At 42.4% G+C, this 13,284-nt stretch overlaps 1 protein-coding gene across 3 annotated transcripts in view; it reads left to right on the top strand.

The window, feature by feature from the left end:
• Positions 1 to 14: 14 nt before the first annotated feature.
• Positions 15 to 13,284, top strand: part of ALKBH1 (alkB homolog 1, histone H2A dioxygenase) — a 29,342-nt gene continuing 16,072 nt past the window's right edge. For all 3 annotated transcript variants that reach the window (XR_015702262.1, XM_087747416.1, XM_009474541.2), the window contains exons 1-5: positions 15 to 146; positions 2,945 to 3,053; positions 7,614 to 7,776; positions 11,328 to 11,418; positions 12,568 to 12,761. Coding sequence is in view for 2 of the 3 variants with exons in the window: in XM_087747416.1 (XP_087603542.1) it covers positions 21 to 146; positions 2,945 to 3,053; positions 7,614 to 7,776; positions 11,328 to 11,418; positions 12,568 to 12,761 (683 nt within the window). In the remaining variant the exon portion in view is untranslated. The remainder of the gene's footprint in view (positions 147 to 2,944; positions 3,054 to 7,613; positions 7,777 to 11,327; positions 11,419 to 12,567; positions 12,762 to 13,284) is intronic.

The raw sequence follows: 13,284 nt of genomic DNA, 5'->3' as shown, positions 1-13,284 counted from the left end.
CCCTCCGCGGCCTGGCCAAAATGGCGGCAGCGGCCCTGACCCGGGAGGGGGGGGAGGACGCCTTCCGCCGGCTTTTTCGCTTCTACCGGCAACGTGACGCGTCGGACCTGCGGGGCGTGGTGGACTTCTCCGTGCCGGGGGCCCAGGTAACGCCGGGTGTTCCAGCGCGGTGCTGCGGCGGTGTCGCTGCAGCCAGTTCTCTCCACCTGCTGCTTCCCTTCGTGCTCGACGCCGAGTCTCTAATTCCGTCCCGTTCCTGGCTCGAAGACGCTGCTCTCCAGCGCTGGGCCTCTTATGGGTCGCTGTAATGTTTAAAAACTAGCTGGATGGCTAGAAACGGGCAGCTCTGAGGGCCCAGGGCCCCTCTGCCCGCCAGACCCAGAGGCGGGTTGGCCCAGGCTCCCCTTGGGCCGGCTGCCCGCGGCGTTCCGGGACCCTGCCCCAGGGCACAAGCAGCATACCACCTATTCACAGATTCACTGCTTTTGCTTATGTTTATTTACTCCCATAATGTTTTAATTAGCTCTCTGCACTGCAGGAAGGGATCTCCAAAGCCTCTAATAGAACCACGCATTACTTAAGGGAAGCAAAAAAACCACATGGATGTAAAAAAGCAAGTTTCACTGTTGGAGTTGACGCTGTCCCCTGGGCCTACTGGTCCTTGTCTTTGCCCTGAAATACCTGGGTGAGCTGGAGAGGGAGCTGGGATCAGCTTCCCCACACCGTGCGGTGTGTGCCCAGGGTTCTTGCTGTCTCCCCCTTGGTAAAGTTTCTTCTCCTTTCATACTCCTGTATAATAAACATTTGGCTTAGCCATCACGGCAAGCCCAACTCTTGCATTGGATTAGGGGCACGCAGTCAGGAGCACATCTGAAAGCAGTAGCCATCACGGTTAGTAGTTTATCATGTCTCAAGTGATGGAGAAGTGGTCCTTTAAACTCATCTTCCATTTTGTCACCTCACAAAAGGTTAACGGATATCTGCTGAAGCATTGTTAACCAGGGATTTTCTGCATATGAGCCTATAGGAAAAAAGGGAGTAGGCAATATAGTTAAAATGAAACTTTGCCTAATTTACCATAGTTCAAATGCTTAGCCCTTTCTTTTTACTGTTCTATTAGAATATATATTTTTCTGTCTTTCCAGACTATAATTTTGATACTGTTAACGGGACACAGAACCTGACCCACATGAAATTGTTCAAGGCGTTAGCATTAAACAAGGGAGTTGTTAACATTTCAGCCTTTCTTGAGCTTGCAGCAATCCTTTATCAAATAAAGGATTCCAGCATTACAGCCCTTCTGGGAAATTCAAAGTACTTGAACGCATGACAAGCATCTGTCCCCTCTCCATATGTTCTTTTTGTGCCTGTTACCTTCTAAGATCGGTTGATAGCTTACTAGTGAAAACATCTTTTATTCCTCTTTCCCCCAGGTTAAAAACATGTGGCTTTTCTTTTTAAGAAGAGCTACAGGCCAGGCAGATTGGCCCAGATACTATTGTTCCTTTTCTCTCAGAAAACTGCTTCAAGTGATTGAGCTTTTCAGTGAAGTGTGACATACCCCAGCTGCCCTGCTACCAGGCTTATTTAACTGATTCAGCACATGTAATTCTTCAGCATAGAAACAGCTCCTGTTCTCCAGAAGCCCTGGCAGCAGCTGGTGTGTAAGCAGTTTGAGAAAGCAGAGAGGTGGCAGAGTCTTAGTCAAAGGAAGAGCCTTCCTGGGGATGTTCTGCAGACAGGACTCCGAACTAAGTTCTTCAAGGCTGGCAGTTGCAAAGCTGCTTTTGTCAGAGAGATGTAAAATTGGTAAAACAGAGCATGTTGCCAGAAGCTGCTGCCCAGCACTAGTTTAGAGTTTTCTTACAAATTCTATCTACATAATTTAGACCTGTTGCTCAGAAGACGTTAACAAGAGCTGTCAGCCTGCAGAGAGACTGATTTACGCATTCACCACTGCAAAGTCTGCATGCAAAGGCCTTAATTTCCTATATGCTTTAAATTGTCACAAGCCAAGTCTTGCCTGTCTTTGCTTGCTTATTCCCACTATGCCTGGCCAGCTGTTTCCTTATATGAGCTGTACTTTTACGCAGCCATGCGGAGAGCTGGACTGGGGAACTAAGCCAGGACAAAAACAACTTGCCTCTACCCTGCCCTCCCTAAGGTGGTTCCCAGTCCTAAGGGAAGAGGGGAGTGGGAACATGGTGGATGAGTTCGTTTTTTTTCAACAAGTGTTGGCTTATTGCAGCTTAAATACCTGTGTTATTGTGACCCAAGAGAGTACGTAAAGAAAATACATCTTGCTAAGCCTTGAGCTGTTGACCCTGCTGTTGGAAACAAAAGTGAAGTGGCAATGTGGTATTCAGGATTTACAGGGCTTCTGCAGTCCTTCACATCGAACAACTTTGGCCACTTCATCACAGTACTATTTCTCCTTACGTAAATTACAGATGAGAATAGTCATCTACCCTATGGGATCATGAGTAACTTGTATTTGGAACATTCTTTGAAGGTATAAAGTGTTACGGGTACTAAATATTGCTCTCTAATGGAGATTGATAATTACCAGAATGTTTTGTAATGATGAGGCTGTACTGTGGAAATGGACAAATAGGGCCAATTTTTTCCTCATTGTATAAATTGTTTGGGTTTTTTAATGAATGGAGGACATCTCTCCTGATCCCTAAGTTTTGTAAAAACTGTGGGTACCTTTTGATTCTTGTGTTAAGTACATACTAGTTCTGTTAGCAGCATGCCCTGTTCTGGTCACAGTTGCTTAGACAATAGTTCTGTGGTACACTTGGCATTTTCATGAGACTGACCTTGCGATATGGTAGCAGTCTTTCTCGTAGATGCTATTTTTGGGTGAGTTTTGTATTTCTTCCTTTTTTTCTGTTTTTTTTTCCTTTTTGTTTTTTTAGCCAGATCTGTTTTCTTTTGCCAGGTTTTCAGATCACAGCTCAGTGTTTCTTCAGTCAGTGATCAAGACGCCTACAGAGCAGGATTACAGCCAGTTAGCCAGTGGAAAGCCTATGGCCTCAATGGGTATCCAGGTAGGTAGTTCTGATTTCAAGAAGAATTAAACACAGCCTTGTTGCTTTGGATTCAGGCATCTTCCATCTTGTCCTCCTTGCCCTGCCTGAAAAAGCTGCTTTGGTTTGCCTAAGTGTAATGTAATGTTACTTTAAGTGCAGGAGGACAAATGACTCAGCTAAAGGGTGGGATGCGGCGATATATATGAAGGTGAGAACAGAAGGGCCAGTTGTTTCACAGTCTCTGATCAAGCAGTCCATCCCTCGTGAGAATGGATTCCTGTTGCCTTTGATAGAGATTTTATTTCTGTAGCATCTATTTTTCCTTAATGTATATCATGGAAATTAGATCAGTGACTGAAATACAGTCATTTCAGGGCTGAAGTGTGGCATCTACTTGCTGGCGTAGAACACCGAGTACAATAAGTGAATAAGAACGTCTTGTCCTGTTCAAGGTACAGAATAATTTCATTAGGCAGGTTATTTGAAAAACTGAAATGGATCTTAGGTTTGCAGGTCACCTGGTAGAATCACAGACAGATGTTAGGTTGGAAGGGACCTCCAGAGGTCTAGTCCAAATCCCTGCTTAAAGCAGGGCCAAGTTGAAAGTTAGATCAGGTCACTCCGAGCTTTGTGTGGGTGAGTTTTGGAAGTCTCCAAGGATAGAGATTACACACCCTCTCTGGGCACCCGTTCCAGTGTTAGGCCACTCTTGTTGTGATTTTTTTCACTTATATCTAATCAAAATTTTCCTTGCTGTAATTTGTGACTGTTGCCTCTCATAATCTTGCTGCGGACCTCTGAGGAGAATGTGGCTCCACCTTCACTATAATGCCCCTTTAGGTAGCTTTTACTAATGTAGGCCAATGTGTAATCAGCCTTTATTGCTGCAAGGGTGCACTACTGACTCGTGCTCAATTTGTCCTGCAGGATCCCCTGGTCCTTTGATTTAGAGCTGCTCCCTGGTCCTCAGGCCATACTGTTGCATGGGGTTATTCTGCCCCAGGTGCAGGATTATCACTGTTGAACTTCCTGAGGTTCATGTTGGCCCATTCCTTCGGTTTGTCAAGGTCTCTTTCAGTGGCAGCAGTAGCCTCCAGCGTATCCAGTGCTTCCCCAATTTAGTGTTATCTGTAAGCGTGATGAAGATGAACGTCCCATCATCCAGGTTGTTGATGTAGATTTAGTTACCAGTCTTGGCCCCCAGTAACCTGCGGAACGTAGCTCATAATAGCCACTGGTTAGACTTTGAACCATCAAATCACTATTCTTTTAAGCCTGGCGGCCTAGCCAGCTTTTGCTCACCTTTTGGTTTACCCATAAAATACATGAGCCCCCAGTTCGGCTCCAGTGATGCTGCAGGAGACCAGCTGGAAAACTTTGCTAAAGCCAAGGTAAACAGCATGCCCTGCTCTCCCCTTGCCTGGGCATCTCACTCTAGCAGGCAGTAAGGCTGGTTAGACAAAATTTGCCTTCAGTAAATCCATGCTGACTGTTCCCAGCCACCTTGTATCTGGAAATGGCTGTCATGAAAGTTTGCTTCATAATCTTACCAGGTGTTTTGGTAAGGCTGATGAGTTTGTAGCTCCCCAGATCTTCCTTATTTCAGGGATTTTTGTTTGTTTTATTTTTGGTTTTTCTCATGTTTCTTTTGGTTCATTGGGACTGCAGTCAGTGTCTGTGTGGGTTGCTATGAAGCCAGCCTACCATTTCTGAAACTCAGGCAGCCACACTAGCTATCTGGCATGGTTAAATACACAGGGAATTGAATAACTTCAGGAGAAAGGCTTCCACCTCTTCTTGCCTCTATAAATTTTTTGTTCCACTTACCTGTCTCATTATAGCTGCCCTTGCTTGGTCTCACCTATCATTTTCTGTCTGTCTGAATGTCTTTCCTAGCAATTACATGGAGGGGGGGATCGCAAGTGTTCCACTTAACTGCATTTTTCTTCTGCTTTGACAAAGAAAACCTTTCACTAAAATTAAATGCAAATACAATAACAAATTCTCAGTCCTGTTTAGAATCAAGTCGTGTGGACAAGAATAATACTTTGTCTTTTTCCAGCTACCTTTATCTGGACATCCTAAAGCACTATAAGATAGTTAACTAACTGCCCCAGTGGCCCTCTAAAATAAGTTAGAATTTCTTTAGTTTGTCTATGGGCAAATGGAAGGGAAGTTACTTGGTTTTGTCCCTACAGTGAGCAATGAAATATAAGACTAAGGAAGCTGGGTGAATTTCTGTTGTGGTGTCCCGAGTTCTGTGAAATGCGGGTGATGCTGTCTTTGGGTCTTTGTAACTGACACAAATTGGTTTTATGAGGGGTTGTTCTTGTTGCTAGACATCTGTGTGTCTTATCCTTCCTTTGACTGAGGCTGGAGACCACTTTCACTAGGTGTAAATTAATTCCTAGTGTGCTGCAAGATTTTGCTGCAGTAAGAGAATTGCATCTGCTTCCTCAAGACAGATTTCTTTAGTATACAGATCCGCAAAGAATTCATCTGTTACTTGTTCCACTCAGACCAACTCTTTCAAGGCCAAGAGGTTCAATTGTGTTGCCTTCAAAGCTTGTCTGTGGTGTTCTTTAGTCAGCTCAGAAAGGTTGCTACCGAAATATAGTTCTTACTCTTCTCCCTCCCATGTGTGCTAAGTCACTGATTTCTAGCACTATTGGCCCTCCCAGGAGCTATTAGTCTTGAAAGTTAGTGTAGAATTTTATAGTAAAACTCTGCAACTGTTAGAAATTAAGGATTTTCTGCCTTTCTTGACATCAGAAGCATAGCAGTAACCCACTTTTTAGTTGTTCTTGCTTTTGTAAATCTAGACTAATCTGGTTTTTTAGGAGTAAGCCATGAAAGGTTTGGAGAGACATGAGCATGTTCTAAGCTTCTGATACAAGAGTCATAAAATTTGGATTCTTGTTCTCAGCTCTGGGTGTTACTAGCCCTCCAGGCTTCAATTCTTTCAGTAATACCTGGAGATAATACATAAATTGTACAGCGTAATTTCATGAATGTAGGAAAGTGCTTTGAGAAGCCCACATCAAAAGCTGTAGACAGGAAGGGCAATATTATTATTCTGTTCTATGCAGAGGCCAACAGAAAGTAAATTTAATGCTTCTAGCAAAGAAACTTTTTGTAACCAGACCTATCAGAAGGCTGCCATAGTCTGAAGGTGCAGGGAATGGAGTGAAATGAATGACAGTATATTATTAATACACTGAAGGCTCTTTTTGTAACCAGTTAATTTAATCTTGCGAGGTCTGTGAGGTATGCTGGCAAGAAGCTTTTTCTGTGCTTTTATTGCCACTTCCATAAGGCCACAAGGCAAGTTTGTATCATACTGAGACTCCTAGCCTTGCTTCTTCCTTTTTCATCTATTTTTGTCTCTGTTTAACTTCATATGACTGAGAAGTTCAAAAAGGCACAGTAGGGCAAAACCTTGAAACCTCCTTTTCCTTTGTTCCATCTATACCCTTATCTCTCTTTGTACGTGAATTTTGTGTTGGTGAGTCTTACTGAATTGGCAGTCTTTGAGAGAGTGCCTTGGTTCTCAGAGCAGGTACAATGCAGGTTAATAGCATCTTCCCATCAGACACTCAATCGTCAATACCGTTGACCGTGGCCTGGAAGGAAACACCCCTGGGGTGCTGGGAAGAAAATTCCAGTGAAGAATCCTATTAGTGCTCCTGGTCATGGCAGATCTTATGTCTAGGACTCTTGTCTGTTAAGATATAGACCAAATCAATCCCTAACATCTTTGCTAACCCTCTTATTTGGGCTGCTGCTTGAACTCTGCCTGAGGTGCCTGGCTAAATGAATGTGTAGACTAGCTACATGTTTATTTTTGTTTTGTTAATTAACAATGACTGCAAAGTATTTGCAGTCAGTAACAAGCAGTTTGGGATGTAATTTGACTTTCATCCCCTTTGATGAGTATTACCATACCAAAATACAAAGATGGATACAAGCAGACTTACCTGGATACAAGCAGACTTACCTGGAAACAAGCATGAAGCAAAGGAGAGGACAGTTTACACTACTAGAGACTTGCTCAGCCCGTGGACTGCTCTCTGCAGTTCATGATGCTGAAATAGCAATAAGAAGACAGTATGAGTTCAGAGGCAGTGACAAGGTTAGTTTGAAGTCTAGAAAAACTAGGCCAGAATTACTTTAACTTTGTAGGGTTCAAGACAAAAATCTTGCTGAATCATTCCAAAATCAGATTTACTCCAAAGCAATTGGCTTTCCAAGTTCTTACTCCCTTATCTACCTGTAATCAATATGCCTTACACAGATATGTCCTTTATTGTCATTTTATACTTGGACCAGCGTTGGCTGCCCTCCCTGCCTTCTACCTTATGGCCACCATTTGTTTGTACTGAAAAAAACAATAGGTTTTAACTTCACTATTCAGACCCGTTAATAGATTTCATCAGCTTACATACAAAGTCAGTGGTTGTATGTCTAAGGTGTTTTTTCAGTACCTCCGACCCCTGTCCTTTGCTCTAGTTTTAGAAAAAACAGGGAAATGCCTAATCATACTTTCTCCCCACCCTCTCCCTTTTTCTCTGTGGTCAGGGTTTATTTTCATACCAAACCCTTTCCTTCCGGGCTGCCAGCGTCACTGGGTGAAACAGTGTCTCAAGCTATACCCCCAGAAACCCAATGTCTGCAACCTGGACCTGCACATGGCTCCTGAGAAGACCATTGACCTGTGGGGACAGAGCAAGGAGCAGCTGAGGTAAGTCCGCAATAACCTTTGGTGGTCAAAACTAATGGAGCCAGAAGGTCTCAGCTCTGAGAAGGTCTAAGAAAAATGACCAGGGAAGAGAATCTGAAAAAGATTGTGTACGTGCTGGCAGTGTACAGATGGTGTCAGACATGCCAAGTTAAAGATGGATTTTTTCATGGCTTGATGTGCATCCTTGTTAATTCTCTGCTTTCACACTCACAATGGGATTTTCCAGTAGCAAATTATTCCAAAGCCATCAGTCAAATGTAAAATAGTGACCCTGGCTGATATCATGGTGCTTGGAAGCTTGCTAAGCTCAGCTGCAAGTGGAACCATGAGGTCCCTCTAGGCCTCGTTTTTCCTGAGGCAAAAGGGATCCTTTCCAAACACCCCGCTCATGCTGGCTCTTCTTCCCAGTCAGCGGTTGGACCTAGTATACTGTAATTGAAAGGCTGTTATCTGCACTTTTTTGAACTTCTCAAGACAGCTAGTGTCTGTGGTTTTATTTTCCAAAGTATTTATTTGTTTTGGTTTGGGTTTTGTTGTTGTTGGTTTGTTTTTGTTTTGGTTTTTTTTTTTCATTCAATCTGAGATGGTGATTAAATGTACCATTTTAATGGCAATCCTGTTTACTCTGAAAGACTCCCACAGGTTCAGAGTTCTGTGGCTGATGCAGCTGCCTTTCCTCTACCTGATTTGGAAGTTAATGGAGAATTTATCAAAGTTTTAAAGACTTTTTTTTTAATTGGAGTCACCTGTAAAAAAATATACAAGATAGATGCTGTTTACAGTACACACTCTTTTAGTTATTTGGGTATTTATCATTACCTTGTTGATTTCACTGCTCATTTTTCATAATGAGTGTTCCATGTGATGCAGTGATCAGAGTTCCCTACAACTCTCGTCTTCCACCTCAGCCTCTTAGTAAAATTGACATGCTGAGATTTTTCTTCAGAAATACTCTTAACATCTACAACATATGGAATGTCAAAAGCAAGATTTGGACTTCTAAATATTTGCACCTAGGGGAGAAGTTATGCCCCCACTTGTGTTTTCCAGGCTCAGTCAGAATTAGTTACAGAAATTCAGATGCCTTTTTTGTGTTCCATCAAGGATGAAAAATTGTTCTTTGAAAGTATTGTGCATTGTGCCCTACAGCTGAAAAAAGTGGGGTACTGTTCCAGCTTGACAGGCCTTTCCCAGCAGCACCTCCTGTGCGCACAGAGAATGATCAGAACAGAGGTTAATTTGCAGCTGAATCCAGTTCAGTGGAAAACAGTGTTTGGAAGAGTGATGGCTGGCAGAAACACTGGCAGTTTTATTAAGCACTTGCCTGAGTCTTCAAGTGAGCGAACTGCTATATTTGTGCTTATACCTAGGGGACAGCGGATCAAACTAGCCAACTTGTCTAGTATCTTGAGTGAGAGCCTTTCAGGGAGGGGAGAAACAGAGTATTTAACTAAAAAGAGGTCTACTTCCAAGATTGGACACAACTTTAATGCTTTTTAAAGCCATCAGGAAGATGCATAAATGTGCTTGGGTCATGGCTTATCTGCTCTTTTCAAGATGCAGGAATCACAAGGTAGGGAGAGTCCATACAGTTACTAGAAATGTACGCTATGCTCTCTCCACAAAGTGGAGTTTGGTTATTTTCTTTAATGCTGGGGAAAATTAGAAGCATAAAAGGGGGTAGAGCATCCTTACAAGGGATATATATACATCCTTGTGTACAAGGAAAAAGCGGGGGGGATTTTATAGATGGAAGCATTTACCAGCAAGTGAAGAAAAAAGGGAACTTCAGACCAAAGCCCCCCTTGCTGTTCAGACTTGTTCTCTTTCTAACGTAGTTATACCAGAATTTCTCCGTACTTTCTCACAGGAGCACCTGCTGCTACAGCTCTAGAAACTCGTTCTTTCCACATAAATAACACTCACACTTTCCTCTCCTTAGCAATCACATGTGAAATCACATGCAACATACTAAGTTCTGGGAATAAGGACCTACGGAGCATACCAGGGTTTCTGCTGTTGTGCAAATACTCTAGCACTATAGTGAAAGAAGAAGGGCATTTTCAAAAGGCACATGCTAAAAATGTTTAATTATGAACATTAAGGTTGTCAATTGAAAGATGTAGAGGAACAAATTGTGGGCTCTCCCTTTTCTAAATGCTGTGTTACCTGCTTGTAGGCTCCATAAATTGTTCCAAGCAGCTTATACTTGACAGTTACTGTGTTGCTGCATTATGGTAATTTCAAGTTGCTATTACCCTATGACAAAGATGGAAACTGGAAAGATTACTTTCTTTCACTAATCAGTGAGCTATGAAAAATTCCTAAAGGTAAAGAAACTGGCCTCTTACTCCTGTTCCTGGTTTAGCTTAGGAGCTATCAGTACGGTATAGGTGAAGGGCAGAAACAAGCTGCGTATCCAGGTAGAAATGCACATTAAGTGCAGATGCTGGGCTGAGACTTGACCATGGCAGCACAAATATGAATCCTCTTTTGTAAAAGAGAGCATGTCTTACTGAACTAATGAGGCTATAAATGATAGCCAGCCACCTGGTGTTACTGTTTATCATGATGTTCTGCGTACATTTCCCTTTTCTTTCTTTCTTTCTTTGTTTACCATAACACATGACTTAGCTTGAGAAAAGCAGCTGAAATCGCTGGAATAAGTGGACTAGAAGATAGACGTGTACCTTCGTTTTTGTATTTGTCTCTAGCATGTTTCTATCTGATTTACTATAGTAATACTCTGTAATTTTTTAAGGACTTTTCCATAGGCCATAGTAAAAGCCCATCCCTGAGGTCTCTTCCTGCCTACACCACCTTGAAGTAAGAACGGTAAATTGGCATGTGGCTTCAGACTACTGAGTCCTTCTGCATTAGGGCTGTCGCTTGAGAAGAAGAGGTTTTTTGTCCTGCATAGCAGTCTGGGTATCCTGGACATCTGCAATCTAGAGTTCTTGACATTACAAGAAGTGTATGGTCATAGCTAGAGCAGTCTTGCTCCTTACTGAACATTAAGTCAGTCCATCCTAAGGACTTCTTGTGAAAATACCAAGTAGCAGAACTAACAGTCCTTTGCAGTATTATGCAGCTTGATATGCTTCACTGTCAGGTGAAGCATTTTCCTTTCTTGTCATTTTCCATTAAGTGCCTAGAATATTTTTTTCCTTGTATTTGCAGCTTTTAGATCTTCACAGTTTCTGTTCTTTCACTTTCAGGTGCTCAAATAGTACATGCTTAATTCTGACTTCTAAATCTGCACCAGTTTATTGTGTTGTCTCCATCTGATAACCCGTTATGTACCATGTTGAAAATACAAGCTTTCAAACTGACAGCGGTTGGCAGTAGGCCCTATAGCTTGTTCAGATTGCATGAACTGAATTTTCAAGGTCTTTGGAGGACAAAATGATGGCACTGAAAATAAGTTTAGGATTGATGATTTTAATAGGCTGTCATATGGATGAGCGAATCTCATTACTGTATGCTGCACTACCAGAAACCCCCCTCAGAAATTAACACGTATCCTATTTCTTTCCATTTTGTCTCTGCAGAAGGAAAGGTTCCAGTAAAGGGGAGCCCAGAAGCTTATTGGAGAAGCTGCGCTGGGTGACCCTTGGTTACCATTATAATTGGGATACTAAGGTATTGAAATTAAATTCTTCTCCATTTTTCTTAGCTATAAGCACTGAGAATGGCAGAGGAGGGTATCATGGAATAAAATGCTTAGGATCCTACAAGACAGCCTTGAGGAAAGGCTGTAACAAACCATGCTTGTAAGAACATTTTAATCTGTTTTAGTTTACTCTAAGGATTTAATAGCAAAAGTTCATTGCTGCATTCTTTCCTTTGAAAGGTAATATAGTAGCATATACCCAGCTCTAGACCTGTGACTCTATTTCAGGGTAAGTGAGCATTTTTACCCTATCAAAAGGGATGGTCACAAAGCATTGTTAACTGCTTAAGGTGAGAATGACCTTGAGTGCTTGAAGACATCTACTTCTGAGAAACTGCTCCTCTTTGGAGGGGTGAGCGAGAGCAGGAAGAGACTGCTGCTGATGTGACTTTGAACTTGAGAGTCTGAACCACTATAGCACAGTCTCATCAACTTACAGCTATTTTGGTGCTCCTGACCAAAATAAACGTTTTCATAAGACTGAGTCAAATGGAGGCTGAGAGAGGATGGCAGAGTGAATATGCAGTCTTCTGAGTATATTGCAGATACTTAACCGTATCTGCTTGCAGCCTTGTATTTACCAGGTCAGCCTATTATTGGGAGGCCTTAATAAAGACTTCGTTATTCCCTTCCAGTCCTCTGAGTCACTCATGGGAGAGAGAAAAAGTAGGTTTGCAATTGATTCCTGTTTGTCTTATTCTTCAAAGAAGGAACAAAGATGCTTGTTTCGGAGCTCTGATGATGAGATACAGAACTGTCTTTCCATTGGCAGCTTTAGGTAGTGACCAAGTTAGATCCGCAGGATGTTGATACAATCTTAGGTACTTATCTTACTGACTTCAAGTTTGCCATCCAGATAAAATGATTAACTCCACAATTAATTGAATCTCTGGCAGTCTCAGTATGGGCCCAGAACTAAATGATAAGAGGTAAACTTGCTGTGGTTCTACCTATGTTGTAGTCATTTTCCAGGCAAATATGATGTCCTTCTCCATGACTATCAGCCAAACTTCTGAGTTCTCATTCAATGTTTGTTTCCAATTGTATTTGCTGCTCTGATGTTCTGGGTGTGGTTTTTTTGTTTTTGTTTCTTTTTCTCCCCACTCTCCTTCCTCCAGAAGTACTCAGCAAATCACCACACTCCTTTCCCCTCAGACCTTGCGTTCCTCTCAGAACAAGTGGCCGCAGCCTGTGGGTTCCGGGGTTTCCAAGCCCAAGCAGGGATCCTGAACTACTATCATTTTGACTCTTCACTGGGAATTCATGTGGATGAGTCTGAACTAGACCATTCTCGGCCCCTTTTATCATTCAGGTGAGTCAAGGAAAGCACTCAAGTGTTGTGGAAGGACTGGTGGCTTTTTTCCTATGGTTGCATATGGTTATAGGAAATCAGTGTGATGTAGTTTGCTAATTGGGTATATAATCTTCACTCTCTGAAGATTTGAATAGTAGGAAGCTGTAGCTCAAGGGCATAGGTTTTTCTTTGAAGGCTGCTTGAATAGCATGGATGTGGCGCCTGGAGTGGAAGAGCTCTTTGCACAGAGCACAGGTCTGTTGTAAAGCAGCAGAGTGGCAATTGGTACTAGCAGGCAAGGATGAAATACCTCGGCAAAGCTTCAAACCTGGCAGGGCAACTGCTCACACTGTGCCTACCTTGAACCAGGCCTCTTAGTTTGTTTTCCATGTTCTTGTTGTAAAGTTGTTACTAGGAGTCCATCTGGTTTTCTTGGGTTTGTTTTTGTTTTCTTTTTTTAATAAAGGGATTTAGCTGCTAATATTTTCTTACTGTACATATAAGTGTTCTCTACCTGAATTCGTTTTCTCTCTCCATCCTC

The sequence above is a fragment of the Nipponia nippon genome, unplaced genomic scaffold, assembly GCF_047370975.1.
Source record: "Nipponia nippon isolate SJK-2023a ecotype South Korea unplaced genomic scaffold, ASM4737097v1 scaffold_11, whole genome shotgun sequence".
Taxonomy (NCBI): domain Eukaryota; kingdom Metazoa; phylum Chordata; class Aves; order Pelecaniformes; family Threskiornithidae; genus Nipponia; species Nipponia nippon.
Note: the sequence above shows the minus strand (reverse complement) of the source record. Positions and strands in the feature narration are given on the sequence as shown.